Source organism: Callorhinchus milii, unplaced genomic scaffold, assembly GCF_018977255.1.
Source record: "Callorhinchus milii isolate IMCB2004 unplaced genomic scaffold, IMCB_Cmil_1.0 Scaffold26, whole genome shotgun sequence".
Taxonomy (NCBI): domain Eukaryota; kingdom Metazoa; phylum Chordata; class Chondrichthyes; order Chimaeriformes; family Callorhinchidae; genus Callorhinchus; species Callorhinchus milii.
The window spans coordinates 7,047,193-7,073,947 of record NW_024704767.1 but is presented as its reverse complement, the minus strand read 5'-3'; the positions used below and the strand labels follow the sequence as shown (position 1 = coordinate 7,073,947).

General features: G+C 38.7%; 1 protein-coding gene across 1 annotated transcript in view; it reads left to right on the top strand.

Annotated features, from left to right (window-relative positions):
* The window catches only part of cib2 (calcium and integrin binding family member 2), a 31,679-nt gene extending 10,723 nt beyond the window's left edge, over window positions 1-20,956 (top strand). Inside the window, exons 3-6 of the mRNA XM_007907941.2 lie at window positions 13,570-13,681; window positions 17,301-17,448; window positions 18,697-18,892; window positions 20,789-20,956. Of these exons, the coding sequence (XP_007906132.1) occupies window positions 13,570-13,681; window positions 17,301-17,448; window positions 18,697-18,892; window positions 20,789-20,810 (478 nt within the window). The 3' untranslated portion in view covers window positions 20,811-20,956. The remainder of the gene's footprint in view (window positions 1-13,569; window positions 13,682-17,300; window positions 17,449-18,696; window positions 18,893-20,788) is intronic.
* The last annotated feature ends 5,799 nt before the right edge of the window (window positions 20,957-26,755 follow it).

Sequence of the window (26,755 nt, the reverse complement as noted above, 5' to 3'; positions counted from 1 at the left end):
ATCTGTTGGTGATTTATGTGCTACATGACGTGTAATATAAAAGTCACATAATAGGACAGCTAAAAATGTGTGTTAGCTGGACCAAGGGGTGTTTGCTGTGTTATGGTATTACATTAGGACACATTTATTGAAGGCCATGTGCCTCCATGCAATTTCTGGGACAGGTGAGGCCATTTCCATTAGTGACCCTTTTTCACTGCCACCAGTCAAAGCTCTGACGTATGAATCAAACAGCCACATTTCAATTACATAAATAATTGAAATGTTTTAGGCCAAAATTGCTGTGTACCATTCATGCATATAACGCGTTACTTGTGGGAGGACTTTGGAACCTCACACTCAATAAGCCTAGGCAGCCGATTTGATCATGAGGCTACTATAGCTGAGCCCAATTCTGTCCCTCGCTAATCTCACACATATGTTTCTCCTGGAAGCAAAGATTTTTCTTTATGATGCTGAAATCAATTGTAGCACTGGATGAGACCAACTGTTTCAGCACACATAAGGTTTAAAATTGAAATCTTAATGTTTTGCATATCTCAGCATCACAACACAATGCATTTACCCAATGGGTCACTGAAATAACTTTCCTTGCTTTAACTACAGGGTGTAAGAAACATCAAGAATAAGAAAGAATCCATCAGCTAACAAACCTCAGTCCTCTACTCCCCTAGATTACCCAGAGCAGTATAATAGTTCCTAAAGTGTGTTACCCTCACTGTCCTGTCTGGCAGATTTTTCCAAACTGTTATCATTAGAGTAAAACTAGTCCTTCCTAATATCTGTTTCAAAACTGTTTTTCAACAGTATTAATCTCTAGCCTTACATTCCTGGTTCAAGTTGAATATTCCAGGTTCACTCTTTCTCTAATGTTTAATCATTGTTGATAACGCATTTCTTTTAAACTTGGGATTGGCATTGCTTCTCTTATCTTCACCAAATCATAGTACTCTAGGTATGGTCAATACATTGTTGAGATCCAGTATAACAAAGAACAGTTGTGCTCTACTCTTCTGCTCTGAAATGTATAAATATCATTGTTTTATATCCTTTATTAATTACTTTGAATTATGGTCCAGAAAGTTAGCACTGCATTACTTTACGCTGTCTTCCCTCTGTATATGTATGCCTGATATGAGTACCAGCCAGTCACCAGTGCCATTGACAGTGCATCTGATCGATGTAGGTATGTATATTCCTAGGTAAATAGATTTGAAATGAATTGCACAGTAATGATTCAGAAGGGTGTTCCTCACCTGAATATCTTTTATCTTCCATATATCTGTAGATAAGCTGTGTTTCTATATGCTTTGGTGTGTAGCATTTAATTTTCCAGGTCAGTACTTCTTAACAATATAATAGAGCTACCTGTCCAGGTAATATTTTGTAAATGTTTTAATATAAATTAATTAGATTGAACAGCTTGTCTCCGTTCCGTAGCTAGGTTGACCAATAGCTGAGCAACCATCTGGTGCTCATAGATTAGAGTAACACGAATTTCAATGTGAGTGATGCATTACTTCAGGCTTCATTCACTTTCATGTAAATTAGCTGCTGTGCTGAAGCTCCAGCGTAAGACTGATCGATCTGTCAAGAGTTCAATACAACAAACCCCTAGAGAGATCCGATCTGATGTAGGGAAATTCTAAAAGCCACTCGCTAAGGCATAAAGAACTTGTGCACCCAAGTCATCCTACACAATAAAGTTTAAAAACAAATCACTTTGTAATCACTTATACCATGGAAAGGGTGGAAGTCTTAGGATTTGCATAGATGATGGATGCTCTGTACATGCTTGAGGAAATTAACTTCTGTAAGAGTCTGGGCAGTTCGGCAACACTTTTGGATTGGAGCTTCAGATGGCCTGATTGATTTCTTTTGATCCCATCTGACCCATCATGGGGAAGGATTTGAGTGTTTCACTCCAACACAAACATTGCCACCAGACTCTTTATGTATTTCGGGTCAGCCAACTAAAAAAAAGCACATTAATTAAAGGGAAGATGTATATTCCTCTGAATTTTCACGCAATTCTGACATGAGGATAAATGTCCCTCTTGGCCCTTCGCTGACTATGGTATTGGCTCCCTGTTTCTGGCCCTGGCAGCAACGCCACTTCCAACTTAATGCTATAAGTCTTCCCGACGTGAAAGGCGTTGTAACAACTGCAAATATTATGATTATTAATAATGCAATATGGCGGCAGTCAGGAGACCCATGAACATTTTAACAATATTGCGTGTGTGGAGAATCCCATTACAAACAAGTAAGAAATTACAGTAATTGCTAGTGTTAGAATTTATTCAGTCTCTGTTTCTGTTGCCAACTGTTTATTTATCTATCTTTATTGCAGCTCATTTTTTTCCGCCCTCCCTATTTTGCTCTCTTCCTTCTCCCAGGAAAGGAACTTTGTCCACTTGCTCCCTAGCTAAAGACAGCATGCAGCATTTGTTTTAAAAAAGCTTGATTCCACAATTGGAGCCATCAGAACTTAGAACTGCCACTGGCATCAAGTGACATTTCAAGTCTGCACTCGAGTGCTTTGGATGAGAATGTTAAATGGGGCCCCATCTGCCAGGGAGTTAAATATACCATGACATTATTGATAAAGAGAAGGGAGTTTTACGTGGTGTCCTGACCATCAATCCTACAGATGATTTGGTCATTCTGCTCTTGCTGTTTTGGGATGTGGCTGCCACAATGGCCTACAAATACAGTATACTTATACTGTGGAAAGGATGGAAGTCTTAGGATTTGCATAGATGATGGATGCTCTGTATATACTTACTCCACTCTTATCTCATATTTCTGACCCACCTACCCTCTAAGCTAAGGGTGACTAATGCTATGAAGATGGGTTTCCAAAAAAATAAGGCTATGCAAATCCCAACTGGGTTAAAGGAAAGAAAATGCCTTTTTTTAAATAAAAAATGCCCCTTGTCCCCAAACGCAAAACTAATAAGTAATGTTCCACATATGAAAAGTTGCAAAACCAACACCATCACTTATTTCCTCTGATATGGTGGAGAGTGCAAGTTGCCGAGTTAATGGATTTTAGTACAGTAAATTACAAAACTGTAACTGTCGTTTTTGATTGATGAAAAGAAGCCTTCTCCATATTTTAAAATTTCATGCAAATGGATAAAGCTTGATTGAGTAAACTACATTTATGTTTATGCATACCGTTTAGCTAAAGCAATTTCTCTCAGATTTGATATATGAGCAACTAATTCTTGGACAGTGCTCTAGTGACTCCCTCCTTGGAAATCACTTGCCACAGCTTTAACGAGGAATTTCTCTTCAGAGCCAGTTCACTCAGTACTGATGCTTAGTTGTCTTAAGGATGACAAACATTAAATTATATCACTTTAGTGTTAGAACTCTGTACTGGGATGATGAATCACAGAACCATGTTAATATTTTGCTACTGTTAACTGATTTTTTTGCTCAACATGCTCTTACTCATTTTACGGGCATACTTGTTGTGGAACCATTATTGTACTTTATCGTGTACTATTTCACCGTAATGAAAAGAAAAAATATATAAATCTTGCGGAAGTTGCAGTCCGTGAGTTTACATCTTCTATTTCCAGTTTCCTCTTTGCAGATTACCAATGCAGATCAAATAGCTACTTAAATATATAAATAATTTATGATAATTTAAAGTATACGGTAGTATCTTGTTGCAGCAACATGACCTGATTACATCTGTAGGATTCCAAGGAATTCTTGAATCATTTAGCACTCTTTTGGATTCAGTCTAAGAGGTGATTCACTGGATAATGACATCTGTTGACCTTGCTAGAACCAGCCAGAACTTGATATCATAAATTAACGTTAACCTTAGAGTCTGAAAAGCGCATAACAGAAATGTAATGCGGACATTTCTGGCTGAAAAATGTTTTGAAGACAAATGTTCAATGTTTTGAAGACAAATGGATGAGAATTTAAGCGTCAGCTTTACATCAGCACTTTATGTTGGTGGGGAATGAAACAATTTATTTCTTTGAATACAGAGAGGCTGATTATTATTTGTTTATTTACCCATCTCGCAAGCAAATTTGCACTCTTGTAGGTAGATCTCCTGACTTTGGTGTTGTGTACTCATAAGGAATTTTTGCTTTCACCCGCAAAATATACAGTCAGTTCACTTTACAGTATATTCTGTGAAGCGCTTTGAGATGTCTTGAAAATGTGACAAGGCGTTATATCAAATGCAAGGATTATTATTATTATTATGATACACAACACTCTCCATCACTCCATGGCAGAGTGTTTTTGCAGTACCCTCTGTGCTTAAACAAATTTCATCACTTGAGTTTTCCAGGAAGCAACCTTCAATGCTAGAAAATGACCTACTTCTCTTTTGCAGTGAACTACAGCATCAAGAATTTTACACAATGAGCTGCCAACTTTCTGTTATATAGCCTTTGTTCACTGATTCTAGTTCAATGGAAAAACGTTTCACAGCAATTTACCTGGAGATAAAATGTATACAGTAAATCTCCATAATAGTTGGGCAGCAATAACTTCTGCCATTTATTCCATAACAGGTTGTGTAATGGGAGCTCTGGAAAACAATGTGTGTGCTTTGGGCACCCAACCATTTGGGTACAGGACTGTATTTACAGTTTATACTTCAGAGACTAAATGCCGCAAATACACTTATTGTACACCTACAAAATACACAGTCAATTCACTTTACAATACATTCATTCTGTGAAGGACTTTGAGACTTGTCAATGCCATGATAGCAAGGATTATTATTATTATTATTTATTGGGTTTTCCAAAACAACAAACCTACTTCTTCCTTATGAAAAGTGCTTCAGATGAGCCTGCAATGATCATAGAATTAATGGCAGTTTATTTTAATTTCTTCCATTAAAACTCAGCCAATGTGTGGAGATGAGCAAAACTAATCTAAACACACAGTGCTATTGTTACTGGTATTATTTGTCCTCCTCTTGCTGAAAACCAAGAAAGCTGCAAGAATGTATGGTGTTGATTGTGCTCAGTGTAGATGTATCTCTCTTACTTTTGGGTTTTAGGTTGCTGTTAGCCATTAACAACCACCTTGGTTCACATTTTCCTATTGCTGGCCATAACTGAGATACATGGTAGCAGCAGACTTCTTGCTAACATTCACATTTTCTCTACTCGATGCAGTAATTTGCTATGTGGACAGTTTACAAAAAAAAGCTTCACTTCCAGCAGTGGTTTTGTGTATCTTATGTTAATGTGTGTCAGCGGTTGTAGTTGCTGTTCATATTGTGCTCCATATTTGTGATGAGTCTGTTTACCATTAGACGCAATGTATTTTACATAATGTTTGTGTTTTAACCAAAAACTGTTATAAAAGATTTATTGCTTTATCAGAACAAGCCAGGCCTCCTAGCTGGTCCTTAGGGCAGGACTAAACTCTACAAGTTGCATCAGACAAATCATATTTGTACTAATAAGTCTACCATAAGCGGTTTATACTATATTACAATTCTCGTCTGCAATTTCCAAGACATCAGCTTTATTCTGATATATAGGAGGTCCATGATGAGAAGTCATGAGAGAAGATTTGTAGTGCACAAATGAGATGATCTGATAACTCATGAGTTTCAAATCTGACTGGTGAATTATTATCAATGTCTCTAATGGTTTATAAATTGTAACCATAATCCCTCATTCAGCATTCTGTCTGTATCATGCACTGTCGTTAGATAAGTAGCTAAAAAGGGAAATGATTAGATATTTTAAATACTAACTGAGGTGAAATACAAATCATTTACAGCGGAACTAATTCCTAACAATGACTCTTGTTCTTTTTTGTCAAATCATTTTCATGAAATGTATTAAGTGGGCATTGGCACCACATGTGGTATAAGTGCCAAGGAAGAGTGGTATTTCTGGGGATACATAGCACACAAAAGACGAGCACAGAAGATTTGCTGGCTACATTCAAGGTTTATTGTCTGGAACACCCAGCAATGTTGGCTGAGAGAAATAAATTATACAGTACATGAATATAGAGGTTCCTTTAGTGCAAGAGTTTAATAACACAAATTATGACCTCCATTAATTATATGGATTGAATGGAAAGGCTAGCACTGTAAAATACAATATTTGAAACTAATCTCTTCATCAGAAAATTACTTCTGCAAAAGCTTTTTTTCCATGAGACACGGAGCCATCTATCTCATCATCCATTTCAAGGAAGTAGAGATATATTATCCGAGCTTATGACTGCAACCTTAATAATTTTCTTGTCAAAATCTAGATGTAAATCTAATAATCGTAGTTGTTGCATTTGATACAGCAACTTTCACATCAAGAACATTTCAAAATACTTCTTTACCATAATGACTGAATTCTGAAGGCAACACAGCAATGTGCCTCATCCTCACCTTCAAAGCCCTCCACGGTTTTGCTCCTTCCTACCTCTGTAACTTGATGATGCCATGTCAACAAGTCCACTCCCTCCGTTCAGCAGGCCACATGTTCAGCCTCTCTGCCCCATCCTTTGGAACTCCATCCCACAGCCCCTTCACCTTGCTCCTTCTCTTGTCTCATTCAAGTCATATTAGAAATGTCATTCTTTGGATGAAATGTTAAACCGAGATACTTTCTGCCTGTCCAGGTGGACAGTAAAAATCCCATGATAATGTTTAAAAAAGAAGGGAGTTTCTCTTGGTTTCCTGGAAAACTATCCTCCATATAAAATAGATTATTCACTTAATGGCTGTTTGTGGCGCATTGCTGTCCACAAATGGCTGCCATTTTCACCTACAAATACACAAGTCACAACACTTTACAGATGCGTTGTGAAGTACTTTGAGATGTACCTGATGTAATAGAGACTATATCAAATGCAAATATTATTATTATGAAGCATGTAGCTATCTATGCTGCAGGCAGGAGTGATGTTTATGTCCCGTGACTGAGGTGAATTGTAATAAAACACATAACAAATTGCTGTTGTGTATTGGTATAATATTTGAGTATTGATACCCATTATCTTTATTTCTTTTTGCATGGCATATTGTTTGCCAGATGGTATGCTAGAAACACAAATAAGCAGGATAAAGTTTAATAGAAAATATGCATTTCACTCATCCACAATTGCCTTAATTTAAATAAAATTATGGAGCTAATGAGGTACTTAACATATTAGGTCCTAATGGTCATTAAACTATCCACTTCATCATTATGTGTTTTTTTCTTGTGTTTTCAGTGCTCTGCAATGCGCAGAGTTTTCATTATTTAGGAAGTGTATTCTATGACAATGTCATGGACGAGTGCCATGCTACATTTAGTATTATAAAAGTCAAGGAAGAGTTCATCATCACATCTCAATTTTCTGCATCAGTGCACATTGTGGGATTTTAACTGTTTATCAAAATCACTTTAACAGAAATGCTGTTGCAGGATCTCTAAAATCACTGTGAAATACTACTAGTAGGATCGGAGGTTTTAATATGATTCCCTTGTAACACCTCCATGTTTCAAATGGGGAAAATTGGTTAACCCAACTACATTACAAAGTGCTATAACAATAGCCAAAGATAATATACCAAAACAATGTCTTGTCGCACGGTATATTGCCATTCAGATTGACAACTTATTTTAATAGACTAGGGGTGCACAGTTATATAAGTATATATGTAATCTATTTACTGAAAAACACATCACACAGATTCAGATAACAAAAATCAACTAAACTAAATTGTCTGTCTTTGGCCACATGAAATCATAACAGAATTAAAAACATCCAAAAAACACTGACACAAATGCCATTGAAAACATGGAGACAAATATTATGTTATTCACCTGCTCCCATCCATCCCTCCAACTACAGAGTTCCATTAATAATGTGCAAGATTTTTTAAACTTGTAATAAGTCATGCCTTTCCCCTCAGCTCAGGTGCCCAGTCAATAACTTTTAAACACTTTGGGACGTTCTCCCAACATGAAAGGTATTATAAAAACATATTGTATTGTACAGTGGTAAGTATACAGTAAATATGATGAATATCATGATTATACTTGCTCGTGAAGTATGAGTAAGAGTATTCTAACATTGTGACAAGACATCCGTGCAGTTGTTGGTATCCAATGGCTGTCGCACAGTCTTTCTAAATTTGGTGATTCCAGATTGAGTTAACATACGTGATCATTCTCAAAAAGTAGCGTGTCCATCAATTCTTCATAAAGGGACAACTCTGCTTTCAGGATTAAAAATGTTTGTGGATGCTAACTAAATTCAGACGTTGGCCTGCTCAAATGGGCAAACATAATTCTCTTGCATGCATTCCATTTGTAATTGCACACATCATTCCTGACAACTCAATACACTATTTACAATATTAAACATAATTTTGTGGCAAACCGGTGATCACTTTTTTGTCTTGCATCATCAGGAATTTTTTCCTTTGGAATCTGGAACAATATAAAAGGATGGTGTCAGAAATACAAGACTATCCAGAACTCTGGATTAACAATGTTTTTGGAGCGTTTTCAAGTGTGACCTCTCACTCAATAACAGCAGGTTTACGAATATAGCACTGTGAGATTCTTACTGAGTGTAAAGATTACAATGCAGATGAATATGGTTTATGTGTGCTGTTACTTCTGTACTTAATTGTTCATCTCTAACTCGTGTCACTATAGCAACAGCTAAGGCATAATTGTGCTACCCATTCCACCAAATGACATGCAACCTTTAACAAGATTTGCATGGAGTCAGTTTTCTCTGATTTAACAAGCCTCAACAGACATCTGACAAACTACTGACGGCCGATGATGATCTATGCAAGTGACGCAGAGAACAAATGGTAGAGCTTCTTTGCAACATAATGGATGAAGTCCAGCAACCTTCATGGTACCGGGGGATGTAGATTTATTTCTGAACAAGATGGAGCTGTGCCACCCCTGAGAGAACTTTACATTATATGGAATTGACTGATTTAAAGCACATCCTTGCAATGATGAATTTCCTGAAGCGTAAACGGACAGCAAACCTACCTTAATACTTCAAGGTAGAGAATATGTTCCAGATCACGTGTGTCAGTGTGACGCACTCTCCCCTCTGACATAGAAGGTTCATCTTCCCAACATGAAAGGGACTATATCAAATGCAAGGAATATCATCAAAGAGGCTTTCTTTTACACATTAACCTTCTTAAACTGAGAAAGCTCCAGACAGTCTGTTAATATTAGCATATTGTACTTTTACCCTAACTTGAAACACTTTGTCTTAGCCTGAGGAGTTTGAGACTGTGTAGAAAGTTAGAAAATTTTAAATGGAGATACATCACTATCCACCAATCTATCATAAGTGCAGAAGCCATAGAATATGAGACAATAGTGTATGCAAATTGATACCGCATTTGCCAACAAAATACACAGTCCCTACACATCGCATAAATCCTGTGATGCTCTTTGAGACCGCTTCCTGATATGAAAGGTGCTGCATCAAATGCAGGGATGATTTTTATTTTATTATTTTAACATTGAAAGGATTTTTTCTGTGACACCTATAGCTGAGAAACTGAGCTTCTTATAGTCTGATAGCAGTCATTCTTTTACACTGCATTTTACACAAACTTGTGATCAACTTCAGTGTAAGAAAGACTGAAAAACATGCTGAAGTCCATTTCTAATGTCAAGAAGCATTTGTTAGTTGATTGTTCAGAAAGATCCAGTGCTATTTGAAAATATTCTAAGGCTATTAGGTTATACTAAGATATTTAACTTGCTTATCGCTCTCTGTTCAATGAATAACTGAGCCATGTAGATCAGCTAGGTCATAGATTTGGTCACAAGTCTTTGCAATGGGGCTGATTTCATTCTGGAGTGCCTTCAATGACTGGTGTTTGAGGTTGGATAAAATCAGCCAGAGTCTGCTTCTGATTGCTATCCACCAACCCCTGTTGACAATAGGCATGAGCGAATACTGGGTGAGATCAATCTCTGGATTAGCTGCAGTGTCCCAGCAGTCAAATTGTTCAGGCTCATATACAAATAATGATAATTTGGAAGCAGAGTTACTAGCTTCTGCAGTAGAAAAAAATAACCCTCAAGAGAGTTGGGTTCTGCAATGGGTTTGTATCTCCAGGCCAATGATGAAAGTTCCTTTATTTTCCTGGTAACTTATTCCACCTATCGATTACCGTCTGTATAAAGATATATACCTCTGGTGTCTATCCAAATATTGCCCTTCACAACCCTGACCTCTTGCCCCGATGCTTTGACATACCTGAAATTATTACTCTGTTTACACTTTCTTGATTCCATTTAGTATCTTATAAACTCGATCTTCTTTGAGACATCTTTCTTTTATTGTGGTAAGGAACTGCTGTACCAAACCTCAGACCTGCCCAGCGTTTGATAGGACGCATAACAAATATTTTAGTTGACAGGTTCTCAACCTGGTTTTATAGAGTAATTAATAAATAGTGCCTAGCTGGCTTGTGGCTTTAGGTAATCTGCACTCCCCATAAATGGGTATTTTGTTTACTGTCAGGCTATAAAATGCTGCAGTGATTTATTATATGTTTTTACTGACTACACTTACATAATCCACTGTCTGACTCTTCCAAAGATGCTCACTGTTTTAAAGGGGACTTGCTTCTTTTCTAAGCAAAGGGCCTGAAAAGGTTGCAAGTCACAATAATTTTGCATGCAACAGCATTTTCATAATGAGATCTTTGTAACGAGGATAATAATAATAATAATAATAATAATAATAATCCTTGCATTTGATATAGCGCTTTTCACGTCGGGAGGACGTCCCAAAGCGCTTCACAGAACACACTGTAAAGTGAATTGACTGTATATTTGTGGGCGAACGCAGCAGCCAATTGCGTACAGCAATGTCCCACAAACAGTCGTAGATTGAAAATGACCAATTTATTATTGTTTTTGGGTTTGGAGGGATTATTATTAGGCGTGTGGAGTAAGGAAACTTGTCCAAGGTTTCGCCCTGACCTGCCTGGAAGTGAACTCAGGTCTCTCGCTTGCAAAGCAAGTGCTCTATTAAATAATGCAAATTATATCATCGTAGTTCATGCAACATTAAACCCTTTCCTAACTTTATAAATGTAATGGCACTTTAACTGTGTCCCTTGATGATTCCAGGGATTTCATTCAATTTTACATTAAATTGTAATCTTCAATATCAATAACCCTTTTTTGTTTCAAGAGCATGCATTAAAGCAAGAAAACCAATGACTGCATAAGTACAGAGTCAGTTCAAAACACTGACATCGTATTGGGGAGGAGAGAAAGGACTTCCACATCAATACAATGTCAGTGCAAATCAATGGAAAGGGGTGCACACATATAATAGTACTGGATCAGTACCAATCTTGGGGGTGAGGGAGATGCACTGCATTGTTTTGTCTTATATCGTGCAGAAAGACTAGAAGAGAAGATAAGAATAGTTTGTAAGCTCATCAGAAAAAATGGAACTCTGTTTGAGTTTTCACTTCAAGCCAGTTTACTATATATTTTCGGTCGGTTTTGGGGTTGGAATAATTGTCAATGGGTAGACACTGAGAAATTAGTTATCAAAAATGGAAATAAGTAGCACACAGTGTCTAGCATAGGGCTGTTTGACACTGAATTTCCAATTAATGGCATTATGGGGTTACTGAACTGTGACATCTGAACACTAAAATATCTCATGTACCTTCGCACAGTCTCCGTTATTTATGTCATGTCAAGATTCAACTTGCAACATGCACTCTTAAAGTAAAAAAACTGTTAAGAGAGCATAAGGAGGCAGCAGTAGAGTCATTAATCCATCAAGCAGTTGTGAGTGTGGAGTGTTTCACGTCTCCATGCCTCAGACTGCTTCTCTGGCATTAATAACACTGCAGTCTTATAACAGAAGAAATACGCAGCACAAGCTTGATGCCCCTAACAAGGCCTGAAAAGGATGAACAGAGGAAAGAGAGAGAGTAAGTTTTAATTGAAAAGAGACTGCTATGAACCCATCAATCAGCTTCCAACTGACAATGGTTCATTTGCTAGACTGAAGGTTTAAATTATTATTTTATTTCAACTGCCATGAAATCAGTTCCTTGCACTGAAAGATAAGAAGGATGGTTAAACATAATAATCACTGTTCATTAAAGCGAACGGTTGAGTTGGTCAAATTTTCCTTTGGGTTTGTGTATCTATGCCCATTATTGCCAGTTTATAGTAAAGCAAGTGACATCTATGTACATCAGCCGGAGGAATCTTAATAGAATCAACTGAAGAGATTGGGCTGTTATTGAAGATAGAATTGAGCATTTGCACAGAAACCAGAACAAGCATTCTGCATATTACAATAAGTAATCTCTGCCTTATCATTTAATTTAATCATAAGAGTATAACACAGTGAAACACTGAGAGACTGAGATTCCTCATGTGGCACATGTTTATGATTATGTTGGAGTGAGTTCAAATCTTAGGATATTGGACAGAAAACTAATGTTGATTTTACTGATTCCTTCCCTTGAAAATGTTGTGCCAAAATAGTTTGGAATTAAAACATAGATGTAGCTTAAATGTAAGGGCATAATGTTTAGTAATAGAGGAAGTAACTATGAGATGACAGAGGAGCAGTGAAGTCATCTCCTAAATGAAGACTTGCAGGTTTCTTTGGTAGCTAGGATGGCCTACCCAGAGGCAATAATCGGGCGATTAAAAAAATAAATGAATGTGTGGATGTATAGCTAAGGGTGTGACATGTAAGTCACACCCTTATATGTGACTTGTAAATTGAGAGAGGTGATGTGACTTTGTTTGTACCATATTTGGAGAGCTACCTATAGTTTTGGTCTTTGGAATTTGAAAAGAATATTCAGTCGTTGGAGGGCGTGTGGTAGAGGATTGCCAAATTAATTTCAGAATTTAGGAGAGAGAGCTAAAAATGAAATAATGGCCACCTTAAACAGCATGAAGAACAGATGAACCTACCAGAATAGGTGATGGAACAATTTCAACAATGAACCAGACAAGTTCTTGTCAACTGAAATAATTCAATACTATTAGATTTACAGATTGATACATCAAATAAATCTTGTAGGAGATTGAATGAATAACCCAAATGATCCAATAGTATAAAAGTGTTGCTAAATTAATACATAGACATGATGTAACCGGGATTGTCTTTTGATGGAAATTTTTGGTAAAGTAATTGTGAAGTAGAGAGTTTCTTGCCAGTTACATTAGGAGAAAAAAGCAAGTGTACATTGAGCGCATTGCTGAGATCAGAGTTTAGCAAGCCAGGCTTGAGCTTGAATCACTGGTTTGAGTTCAGTGGAACATTCCATTTACTTATAAATACAGAAGTACCATTAAGAATGGATACGTCCCTTATTTTTGACTCCCACAAAAGGTCTCTCTCCTACAAGAAGGTAAAGTTGCTGAAGCTGCCAAGCACCATCTTTAGGGATTGCAGATTTAATTAGAATCTGGGAACAGCTGTATTATGAAATAAAACTGGCATTGTTTCAAGTTCAGCCAAGTTGCAAATGAGTGTACATATTGCCAAGATTCTCAAAGGCTGTCTTTCATTTCTTTACAGGTTACATGGCAGATACCATGAGTTGGCCCCAAACTTAGTGCCAATGGACTATACCCATGAGCCGGATGTGAAACTGCCCATTCAACTCATAACAAACATGCCAGAACTAAAGGTACTTGAATGGGGAAACTCTGCACAGTCCACTCACTGTCAAACATAAGACATGCTTCACAAGTGGGAGATTTTTATATCATTGGGAACATAATGTATAAATTAGCTATGCATTACTGTCCTCTACAGGGCACAAATTACACTGAATGAAAGAAATGTCATTTCACGGCACAGTGATGGAACCACATCTGTTGTATAATAAACAGGACTAGAAACAAGTTGATGTGCTGAGTGGCAACATATTGAGAATAATAATGATGGATTGTGTCGGCCCTGGAAAGTAACAGATTTGCTGAAGCTTTGAGTATAGCATTGTGGGAAGTGATAGAAAAACAGAAAAGCAAAATGTGGTTAGAATTTCAAGCCAAGGTTTAAGATGTAGCATCATTGGATTTTGGGATTTTGATTAATGAAGTGTATGTGAGCATCTCAGCATTTTGTCATGCTTTGATAGTAGACTTGGAACTGATTCTGTGATGTTAATTTGATACTAGCAATTGCTATCCATTTTCAAAATGTTTATTAGGTTTTCAAAGCTCAGTCTCAAACGAAATGTTATATTATTATTCTATTCATGCTGGAAGCCTCTAAAATCAAGTGAGTACCATCAAGAAGCTAATGAACCATTATAATTGGATTTTGATTAATGAAGTGTATGTCACCATCAGTTTCTTTTCCATTGTTAGAAACATTGCATTTTTTGAGAGTGAGCAGGATGTGGGATGTGGAGCAGGCCAGTACCTGCTGAGCGGAGGGAGCAGACAGGTTGGGAACGTTTTAGTAGGTTGTAGAGATAGGCAGGAGCATGACTGCTGAAGGTTTTAGAGATGAGGGTATTGAACTTGATCCTCTGGGGGATGGGGAGCCAGTACAGCCGAGCGAGGAGTGGGGCAATCAGCTGACAGAAGGAAGAGTTGGGAAGTCCAGTGAGCAGGGAGGTAGCATAGACAAGCCTGGATATAATGAAAGCGTGGAGGAGGGTCTCAGCAGCCTGAGGGGAGAGATAATGGCAGAGGCGGGCAATGTTGCGGAGGTATGGGAAGACAGAAAGGGTCATGGCACCAATGTGCGGTTTAAAAGTCAGTTGAGGATCGAACAAGACACCAAGGTTCCATGTTGGCTCGGTGAGGTGGAGAGTATTCCCCATGAATAATAATCATAATCCAGTTAAAATTAATCCCAAATGTTGTTTCTGTGTGTTGTGTCAAAACCATCCTTCCTATAAACATTCCTTCTACTTCAGCAAGTTCCCCAGTCATAAAATAAATCCCCTCCTACACACAGCATTTTCCAGACCAGACACTAAAGTAAATTAGCCTACACATTCTTCCATTAAGGGCAATAGCAATCTCAAGGCTACTCAAAAGTATTGCAATACAAATATGATAACGTGTCAACAGGCAGGAAATAAGCAAACAATTTATTAGTCCAATGTGGTTCAGATAAACAGAAGGAATCTATTTGTTATATAGCTCAATTATCCTCGATTCATCAAATTGAACTGTACCGTTGGCTCAGCACGACTTCTAATAGCCACTGTTGTTTCATTGGAGTTTATGGGCCCTTTGATAAAACAGTTCCTTGGCATTCATGTAATCTGGTGCAGGCCACATAAGCAATTATTTGATTGAACTGCAATAGGAGACATGCATTCTAAGTATGCCAATTGCAAATACAGGAAAGCACACACTAAACAGATTCCATATTAACCAGCACAGTCCCAAGTTGTTTTACAAAACATTCTTCAGAATACATGGCACGACGTATGTCTACTCTACCTAAAAGTATTTAATTGTGGCTCCAAAAGAATAATGATTTAAATTATATTTTAAGATGTCCTTCATTTGTATGATAGATATGACCTTCAATTTAGATATAATTAATTTGTGATAGCATCCTGACTCAACCACAATGACTGGGGGAAGGAGGAGAGCAGTTTATAGAGCCCGGCGTTTCGGAAGCAGATTAAGGTACTCAATAGCAAATAATAATAATAATAATCCTTGCATTTGAAATAACGCCTTATCACGTCGTTGATACTTCTCAACGCTTCACAGAATGTATTGCAAAGTGAATTGACTGTGTATTTTGTGGGTGAAATGCAGCAGCCAATGGAAACCATATATATTTGGAACTCTGAATCATTTGATTTGGAAACTCGTGCATGTTGAGAGGTTTCCACATGTGTCAGACCAACAAATGTCCAAAATAGCTTCTCTGATTGCTCTTTTAGTAAAGCCACTGTCTTGTGCCAGACTTTGCCAAAAAAGACATGGAAAGTCCTATGTTCATTATTTGATCTGTGCTGTGCCAGGGAGGAGTGAGAATAATAATTGCCTTCAGGCCCCTTATGCAAGGGAAGGAAAATAAGCCAAGGCTCCTACTCCTGGCTGCTCTCTTGTGACCTTTAGTGCAAAGTTTTGTGCGTGGACCTTTTAGTGAGGACAGGATCAGGCTTGGCTCTGAGAATAATAATAATAATCCTTATGTTTCATATCCGGAGGATATTCTAAAGCGCTTCACAGGATATTCTGTAAAGTGTAGTGACTGTGTGTTTTGTAGGAAGATGTGACTGCCAATTTGCGCACAGCAATGTCCCACAAACAGCCATGAAGTGAATAACCAATTTTGTTGATTAGCCTATAAACACTCAATGTTTAGACTTTGTAAGTGAAGAATAGCCATTTGATAAAGAGATGAATCAACAACCAGAGAGCTGAATGCTAGCAGGATTCAGCCCTTCAAGACAGAAAGGGAAAAAAATGGAATTGGAGGAGAAAAAAAAATCAATATTCAATGTTATGAAATTGAATCATACAAATCTTAAGGTAGTGACTGATTAGCAAAAGTGCTCCATGCGTCTTGCTAAATTGAGGAAGAGTTAGATAATGAATAGCTTTATCTTCAGTGGCACAGCTTATCCTCAATTTAAGCCCTCTAACTACCATTATATGTAATTAATTTCATATCATTCTCTTGGCACAAGGTGATAAAGTAAACATTAATGTGTTCTAACACCTGAGAAGCTCTTGGAGTCCCTATCTTTATTAGAACGTTGCAGCGACACATCCTTCATTTACTGTTTGTTGGTGTCTAGCAAAGTCGTATACACTCCATCTTTATGATAGACACTAATCTAATGAACACGACTACTGGAGCTGGTGGGATTGATACCAGTTTTATTCCTCTCCTCAGCCTGGTGGAGACTAAACCTTTAACAAAGTACCTCATATAACAAGTTAATACAAATACTTACTTGTGCGGTGCCAAAGGGTTTTAAACACATAAAGATGTTGTGTCCTTTTCACCTAATCTACCTCTTCTTGAACATCTCCATCTAATATTTTAGTTAAAAGTGTAATGATTATTATTACATATATTAAAAAAAATAGAGCTTCCAGATCTGTTGAAATTCTGCATAATCTCCACACTCTTCCTTATTAGCATTTCGAAACAAGCTTTAACTGTTCTAATTTTTACAAATTGCAATGGTCCTAGCCGTTGGATCCTAATGAGCACATCATTCACTCTTCTTAGTGACGAATTATGTTGGGCAAGGTTCATGAGAGGGAGAAGTTAAAACATCATTGGGTAAAAGCAAGGATTGTATGTTTCCACAGGAAAATCCATTCCGAGAACGAATTGTGGAGGCCTTCTCCGAGGACGGACAGGGAAATCTCAGTTTCAATGACTTTGTGGACATGTTCTCTGTGCTCAGTGAAATGGCTCCTCGAGAACTAAAGGCAATCTATGCCTTTAAAATCTACGGTAAAATCACACTTTAATTTAATCTTTTGGCAAAAGATTTTCTTTTCTTTCAATAATCCTTCTCATATTTCCAAAGGTTAATCTGTTAATTATGTATCCATGTGCTAAAGTCTAGCCAGTAAAATATCTTAAGTAAGCTTCTTAGACAGTCCTAATATTAAACATGATTTTTTTTTCCTATTGCTGCATTCATTATACTCCTCTTAAGTAATTCCCTTCAATGGAATAATAGAAGTATGGAATCTGGGCCCCACTAATGGAATTTGTATTTGCTTACCACTGAAAATGGAAAATGAAACCTTAAATGATATGCCTTTATACATATTCAAAGAAAATATATTTTAGAAAGATAGGTTAATAATTTGAAGAATTTTTTATAAGGCCATGATTGATGGCACCAGCCACATCAGCATCTACCCTCTTGATAATTATAATTGCAGACTGGATTTATAGTCAATTTGGAGCATTAGGCTATTACAAACTCACAGTGCATACACTTCTGTGCTTCTGAATCTTAGATGTGCTATTGAATTTCTTTGGTGAGTATGAGAACCCATCATAAAATACCACAGGTGAAAGGTAATTATTGTCACGGTGATATAGACTTGTTGCAACATTGTGCTAAATCTAAAAAGAATGATACATAAATTAAACAGTTTCACTAATATTCCTGTAACTGGTAAAAAAATGTTTTATTCTTTTAACACCTGAATATTAATTGTCTCCTCAAACACTACAATATAGAACTCGGTACTATTTCACTTGTCTGATTCGGCAGAGCTGAGTGGTCAGAAGAGTTACCCTCTTGTTCTAATTGCTAATTTTGGATGTATCGGTAACGTGATTGAAATCCATAAAAAAGACAGACTCCCAGCTGTCAGGATGTTAAGACGTCCACTAAACCCCCTCAGCTGTGATTATCACAGTTTAGCACCTTATCAAGCAAGAAATAAGATCATGACCCCAATCAGACACCAGGCAGGTTCTGATCCAGATATCCTGATCAGAAAATTGCAACATAAAGGGGTACTGATTTAAAAGTGTTTTGCATTGTTGAGGAGGTACAACTAAGAGAGAGATGATTGTCAGCATGGAAATGCAGTACCTGAACTGCATACTGGAAGCAGGGCTGAGAAAAAACGGTTGGATGACTACTTGTTTGGATAACGAGGGAACTTGGCAGAAAGTCACCCATTAATGGCATTAATTCCAGTTTTGTTTAATTACTGTTAAATTCGTCTGCCGTAGATTTCAACACTGACAATTTCATCTGCAAGGAGGACCTGGAAAAAACCATTAATAAACTAACACGAGAAGAGCTGGCCCCAGAGGAGGTAACTCTGGTCTGTGAGAAAGTCATTGAAGAAGCTGACTTGGATGGTGATGGGAAACTGGCATACCCAGATTTTGAGAATGTGATCTCCAGAGCTCCAGACTTTCTCAGGTAAGTTAAGATAAAGAAACGGGCAAGTCACAATACAGATATGTCTGATCGGCGATTGATATTAAAAACTACATGTATTTTAGAACCTCTCAAAAGGGAAGGAACAGAGATGTTCGAAAGCAAGAAGAGATGCAGTTAGGTGATGTGTGCAAATGACAAGTTGTCAAAGACAAGTTGGAAAGGACGATCATGTAAGGGTGCAGTTCTCGCAGGTTTTCTCGTTCAATGCTTCCGCAAAATGAACAGGATGTGGTGCTTTCAAATGATCAGACTGCAGTACCACCGGTCGCCCGCTGATGGCACTGCTCAAAAGATCTGAATTATAAGGTCAGCAGTAATCTCCAGTGCAAGTTAGTTCTCGTGTATGTTTTACTACCGAGTTACCCGTAGCATTGGAGCTCCAGTACATTGTTGAATTATAGCTGTTACAGCATAGAAACAGGCCATTTGGGCTGTCAACTCTGCGCACTTTTTTTCACATGACAATAGTCCCTCTTTCCTGCTCGCCCCTTCACTTAATACACTTCAATTAATACACTTTAATATTTCCCCTTTTCAGGCATCTTTCATATTCCCTCTAAACAAAATTGTAAGATTGACTTTAAAGTCGTTGTTGTCGACCATTTAATAAAGAGAAAGGTCTCAGGTGGGAGATTTGTTCTTGCAAGTCAGAATGAACAAGACTTGCATTTATACAGTGCCTTTCACGCAGGCTACTAGACTTTCTCAGAGTACTAGACCATTGTTGTGGCTCATTTAAGGATTGTGTAGGACCCTTTAATACCATGACAGAAACATTTTATTCATGTTTCTATTTGCAGTCTACTATACAGATTGGCAGTAGCATTGAAACATATGAGCTTATGGTAAACATTGTCCCATCACAAAGCAGAGGTAGTGACTGTGAGTGCAGAACTTGCAGAAGCAGCAAGGGCATTTGCTAACTTCAGTATTTTCCATTGTATCAAGCTGAGTGGTAGTCCTTGCTCACGTTATGACTCTGGGACCATGTGAAAAGCTTAATGGTGGCATTAGCAGGCTTGGCATTGACTCACCTGTTCAGTCTGCGAGGCTGAATTGTAACAGTATTCTAGGAAATTGCTTAATAAATCATTTCAGAAACTGAAGCTAATTCCTGCCCCAAACTGACCTGTAATACTTTAACTGACAAATGAGGCAATGACAGAGCTGGCATAGTGCTCCTATTGGGAATTAGACATACACTATTAAAGAGATGCTGCAAGATAGGCTGGGCTCAATGGTGAACTTATCCTTGCACATTTACAGGAAATTATTTTTCAACTATATCAAATTTTTAGGTAGAAACTTTATTCTTAGCACATTATGTTTCTACAAAATGTGCTTCACAGTGACTGGTTGGTCTATCTTGGGCTGTCATTTTCTGAGTTTCAGAGGCTTTATTCATGCCCCTGAGATCCCAGAAATGACTAAAGGTGTGGAGGGAGACAACTAGTAGTTTGCGGTGGAATAGTTACATCATCTTTTTCTCTGCTTAATTTCTAAAACACCTTCAGGCAAAAATTATATCAGCATTGTTTTATTGGAAATATTTTTGAGACCAGCTGTAATTCTGCAAATGCTCGTAATAAAAGTAAGTAGATTTTTTGTGAATGTTTCATTACTCTTTTGAGAGGGAAGAGGCCTGAAAAAAAACTCAATGTTATTGTTGTCAGGAGGATGTGAATTACAAACTATGCAATAAAAATCCCCAACAAAGTAGGAAAAGAAAGTCAACAGTTTTCCAATGATGAAAGCATGAAATAATTGTGAAAAAAACTTCTATTTTCCCAGAAGGAACAAAATTACAAAATAATTTTAACATTTGATCTCTTTCTGCTTCTCTTTTACATTTGTTTTTGTATTCCATTTGCACAGCACTTTCCATATCAGGATCTGAAGAACCCATTTGGATGAAATGGATACAAGTGAAAATGAGGCTTCTGCCTTTTGACAACGTAATGTTTTGCACCTGTTGTGCATGGATACAAGAGTTGTCTAACTTCAAACCTGTTGAACTGGAGAAAAACAGCTCGCTATTTTTTTCCCCACGTCTGTTTGACTGACTGGCACCAGTCATCCGGCTGGATTGCTGTTGGGTTAATCATGTTTACTGTTGGCTAACAGACCATTGATTTGACAAACAACTCTGGATTGTACAAGATACCAAAATGGTGATCAACCTTCATTTGTGGAGTGGATGTTGATTTAAAAAATCTGCTGATTTCTTGTACTTTATTCTACTTTAGAAATTTATTACAGAATGCAAATCTTTGCCACCATCAGCGAAGAATCGCAATGAAACTCAAAGCTACAGGTAATACATCTTCAAGGAAGCACAGACATCCTCGGGCTAAAACCTCTTGCCGGTATTCCACATTAAGGTAGTGATGCTTAGCCTTTTGTTTGTGTTGCAACAAAGCATCTCTACACAGTTTTGCAACTGCTTGCTGTAGACATCTCAGACAGTAACACTCCCTCAAGGTCAGTTACTGAATGGCAGATCATCTAAACAATCTCATCCTGAAAGCATTTCGAACAATTTTGATGCTTCTCTTTACAGATATTGTTTAATGAATTGTCTGACAGCTCTTTAAAAACTTGAAGTATCGTTCCTCTTTTTATATTTCCTGTTATAACTGAGCTACAGTACAGTGAAGCAATTCTGACTGGATGTATTGCAGGAACGCATCGATTTTTATTTTGTGTAGTCAGGTCAGCCTTCGGTAACCCACGCTTGTAATGTTATTGCGACGCTGGTAGGTGTTTGGATCGATGGTTTTCTAATTGGCTGTGTAGCTGAAGATGAAACAAAGCCCAGCACCAGCATCAAGGACAAACTAAAGACTGTTTCTTTAACAGCTATGCAATTTGGATCATAAAATGCATGAGTGTGACCTTCTTTTCACATGCTGCAAACCGCTTTCTCATTTTTATATTCCAGTGCTGGTAGGTGCTGGAGCATGATGACAATCATATAACTGTAATACAGTCGATGGAAGGGCTCTGACATTAACGGCTTGTACATATTCTCAGTCATTGAGGAATCCAGTTCTGCAATGTTTGTTTTAAAATTCTGTTATTTTTATTCTTTGTTGCTCTTAAGTGTAAACAACTGATGTCCACTGTTCTTTTTCCCTCCAGGGCCTTAACTGGTTCAAAGTTTCGGGGTATATTTTGTATATAAGACTTTTCTGTTGCTTGTTGTCTTAATAAATAATTGAAAGCAAATGAATAGGTCTGGTGTGTTCTTGGATTGCTCTGTCTATCCTATTGCTATCATACACCCAACAGATCAGGGTGAGGGTTATGATTGTATTGCCCTCAAAAGTACAAAGAGAATATCATTTGCCGTTAATTACAAATGACTTTAATTGAAAGAACATATTCCTCGATTCAAGTTCATAGACAAAACTAAAGTACTAGTTTTTAATTTATTTCATCTTTTGACAAAAACAAATCCCTTTCTCATCACCTGTTTATTTACTCATCTGACAATTATCCCAACTGTATGACTGCAAAACAAATGATATTTTCTTTTGCTAATCTCTGTTTATTGAGGCAAGGTCCATTTGTTTAATGTGTGTGGGAAGGAGGTTTTACTGTAATTGTTACTTGCCAAGTGCAATTGGTTAATGTTTCAGGAAGGGGTTCTTCCTTGTTTGAAAGCAAGATCACAAATTCTGGTTCGAGTGTAATACGTGGGCATATAGTTATTCAAAAAATAGGCAATATGTTCATTGTGCAAAGAATCTTTGCATATGAGTAGAATACTGCTGAGATACTATCTCGAAATTTTTGTTGACCAAACTTGTTTTGCATTTGCTGTTTGTTATTGCAAGGTTGCAATTTTAGCATTGTTATCCAAACCATCAATATTTTACATACAGGGTGATACACAAACTGTGTAACACAGAAACAAGCAGCATAATGTATATACTGGTGTGTGGCATGAACAGCATGATGTATAGACTAGTGTGTATTGCACACAGTATAGGTACAGGCTGGAGGTTATCACATACAACATAAAATATAGATGTCTGTGTGCATTACCTACAGCAAAATGGCAGCTGTAGTTTGGCACAAAAAAACAGTTTAATATACAGACTTGTGGGTACTGCAAACAGGATAATGATCAGACTAGTTTGTCCCATGAAAGATACATCATAGATTAAATATTGTTGCTTTCTACAACACATTGAGTGGTTAGGATAATCAATAAATGAGGTTTATTTAGATTATCGCCACTTTGAGAAGAGTTACGTTGTTTGTGTTATTCTGTATTGATATACAATTGGAAGAAGGGGGTAATGATGAGTTTCATGATATACAGCCACGTACAACAGACTCCCATAATTGAATCGTCTTATTTGAATTGAACTGTGTTAACCTCAAATGAAGTGCCTTTCGATGCAGATAATTATCCACCTCACCATTCATCCTCGCCAGTGGATGATTTGATTGTCACATTTTTCCATATTAGTTGTTTTCAGCATGCTCTGTTTTTATTTGCTGTTTTACAGGTAACAAAATTGGTTTGTTACACAAGATTTGAAATGCACTATAATTTGTTTAGAAAGGATAACAGCAGATCCCATGCATATTGTATTTATTGATCATGTTGACCACTGGAAAGAATCAATATGAACAAAATGTACTTTATACCTTGTCACACAATATGCGTTCAACAATTTATTACTAAATATCTGTAATCAGGCTGATACTACAGAAATTCCATAATATAATTGATTAACTCACAGAAACCATAACAATGACATAACTTGCATTATGTTAACTCGTCCCTCCACAAGCTGCAGATCATCCAGAACTCTGCAGCTTGTACTCCTCCCTACATGAAAGGTGCTACACAAATGCAATTGTTGTTGTTGCATTAAGGAACGCAATTATAATTTGTAAATTGAAATCCCTATTTATAAATTGAAAGATGTTTTCAGTATACCTCCAGATACGCAGGCTGAAGTAAATATATAAGGCCAACAAAGAGGATTTCTCCTTATTATTATTATTGCAATCTGTTGAACGTTTGTAATTAAATTGTAATGGGGGTTGATTTTTCAATAGACTCTGATAGACTAGTCCCTCTTGCTCACAGTTCTGAACTACGTAGATTTAAGATATGTCTCTGATATAGATGTCATTCTATTAGCAATCCCAATATTGACTTTAACTCAGTATTGAATAGAGAGGTGGCTGGATATATTAGAAACTTCTCCAAAAGAATAACATTGTCAGAACTTACTTGGTTTTTATATGAGGGTGGATATATTCCACTGAACAGGCAAATTAAGAAAGACATTTTCTTTTCAATTGAAATTATTTAAACCTCAAATGGTGAGCTTTTTAGAGTAGATAATCATCTACATTACCCTCCAATGACTTACAATCTCAGCCAATTTAATTGTTGATTGTTTCAGAATAAGTGTTTGTTATCCCTGGAACCTGTAAAGTTCTGAAGGTGACAGACAGACAGGCGTTAAATATGAATAGTAACCACCAATACTGGAGTGTCAGCCTGAGCTACAAGCTCAAAGTCCGATGAGGGGCTTAAACCCACAACTTTCTGACTCAGAGGTGAGAGTGCTACCCATTGAGCTGGGCTTTACCGAGTACCACTGTTACAAATGTGCCTTATTTTTTTCTGCACATATTAAAAGTGATGGTTGAATTCAAATGCTGGTCTCAGCTTGATAGCCTCACAAAGGCCCTCTCATCATCAAACATCCTACCCCTCTGGCCCTCCGCCCACGGTGATCCTGAAGCAGCCGTCCAACTGCTCCATGATCACCTCTCCTCCACCTTCAACTCCTTCGTGCCCCTGAAATCCAGGGCCATCTCCAAACCCACCCGATTCCCCTGGTACAACAACCATCTCCCCCGCCAAAAAATCCAAACCTGGCTGCTTGAGTGCAGATGGTGGAAAACTGGCCTGACAGTTTACCGCCAACTATGGCCCGAGCATCTCCAAGCTACTGCCGTTCTTTGACATGTGCAAAAACGGCTTCTACTCCAACATCATCTTGGAGGCTAAACACAACCCTAAAATCCTTTTTTCCACCACCCACTACCTCCTCCGTGCCCACCCTCAGGCCTCCTCAATCTTCATATCAAATGCCAAGTGCGAGGAGGTCATGGACTTCTTTTCTTCTAAAATACTTAACATCCGCCAGGCAGCCTCATCCACCTGCCTCCTGTCACCAACCACCACGCCCTCTCTGTCCCCCTCACCCTCCCCATCATCTGCTCCTACCACCACCCCCATTCTACATTCCTTCCTCCCCATCTCTCCCTCCCTCTCACCCACCATCACCTCCATGAAACCCACCACCTGCTGCCTCGACCCCTCCCCACCAACTTACTGGTCACCCAGCCCCGCCCTCCTCTGCCCACTACTGGCTGACGTCATCAACCAGTCCCTCTCCTCCGGATCAGTCCCTGCCTCCCTCAAAACTGCTGTCATCACCCCCCTCCTGAAAAAACCCTCCCTAGATCCCTAAAACCCCAACCACTACCGCCCCATTTCTAACCTGCCCCTCCTCTCAAAAGTTCTAGAACGCATCGTTGCCAACCAACTTAGCGCACACCTCTCCTCCCACTTCCTCTTCAAACCCCTCCAGTCCAGTTTCTGCCCACAGTACAGACACTGCACTTGTGAAAGTCACAAACGACATCCTCTCTATCTGTGACCAGGGCTCCCTCTGCCTCCTTGTCCTCCTGGACCTCTCCGCCACGTTCGACACAGTCGATCACGCCAGCCTCCTCCGCTGCCTTTCCTCCGTCATCCACCTCAGTGGGACCGCACTCGCCTGGTTCAAGTCCTACCTCACAAACCACCAGCAGTACATCTGCACAAATGGCTTCTCCTCCCGTTCTCACCCGGTTACCTGCGGGGTACCCCAAGGATCCATCCTTGGCCCCCTCCTCTTTCTGATCTACGTGCTTCCTCTTGGGGATGTCATCCGTAGACATGGGATACATTTCAACATGTATGCAGATGACACCCAACTCTATTTTTCCACCTCTCTTTGCGACCCCCAGTCCCCTGATGTTCTGTCAGCCTGCCTGTCAGATCTCAGGAGCTGGATGAGCGCAAACTTCCTTCAGCTGAACATTGACAAGACGGAAGCCATACTCTTTGGCTCTAATCAACGTCTAAAGTCTCATCGCTCTCACCTCCTCCACCTACCCGAACTCCCCCTAAAACTCTACGAACCCGTACACAACCTAGGCGTCAGATTCGACCCCAATTAACCTTCCTCCCCCACATCTGGTCCCTCACCAGCACCACCTTCTACCACCTCCGACGCATTGCTCATCTCCACCAATACCTCTCCCCAAAAGCCGCTGAAACGCTGGTCCATGCCTTTGTCATCCCTCGGCTGGACTACTCCAACGCCCTCCTCGCCAGACTGCACTGGCTGCCTGTCCCAAAGAGGATCGATTTTAAGATCCTCACCCTTGTATTCAAGTCTCTGCACCCCCCCGACCTCTCTGACCTCCTCTCTCCTCAAAACAGTACCCGTTGCCTTCGTTCCTCCGGGTCTGGCCTCCTCCTTGTCCCCCGAGTCCTCCGCTCCACCCTCGGCGGCCGTGCCTTCAGCCACTATGCCCGGGCTCTGGAACTGCCTTCCTCACTCCCTTCGTCTCACTCCCTCCCTTCCCGTTTTCAGGTCTCTGCTGAAGACCTTTCTTTTCGACCGCATCTTTGGTCACCTTCCTCCCACTCCCCCCGGCTCGGTCCCGGGATCCGTTACTGTAAAACGCTCTGAGATGCCATCCAGCGTGGAAGGCGCTATATAAATCCAAGTTGTTGGTGATGTGTATATT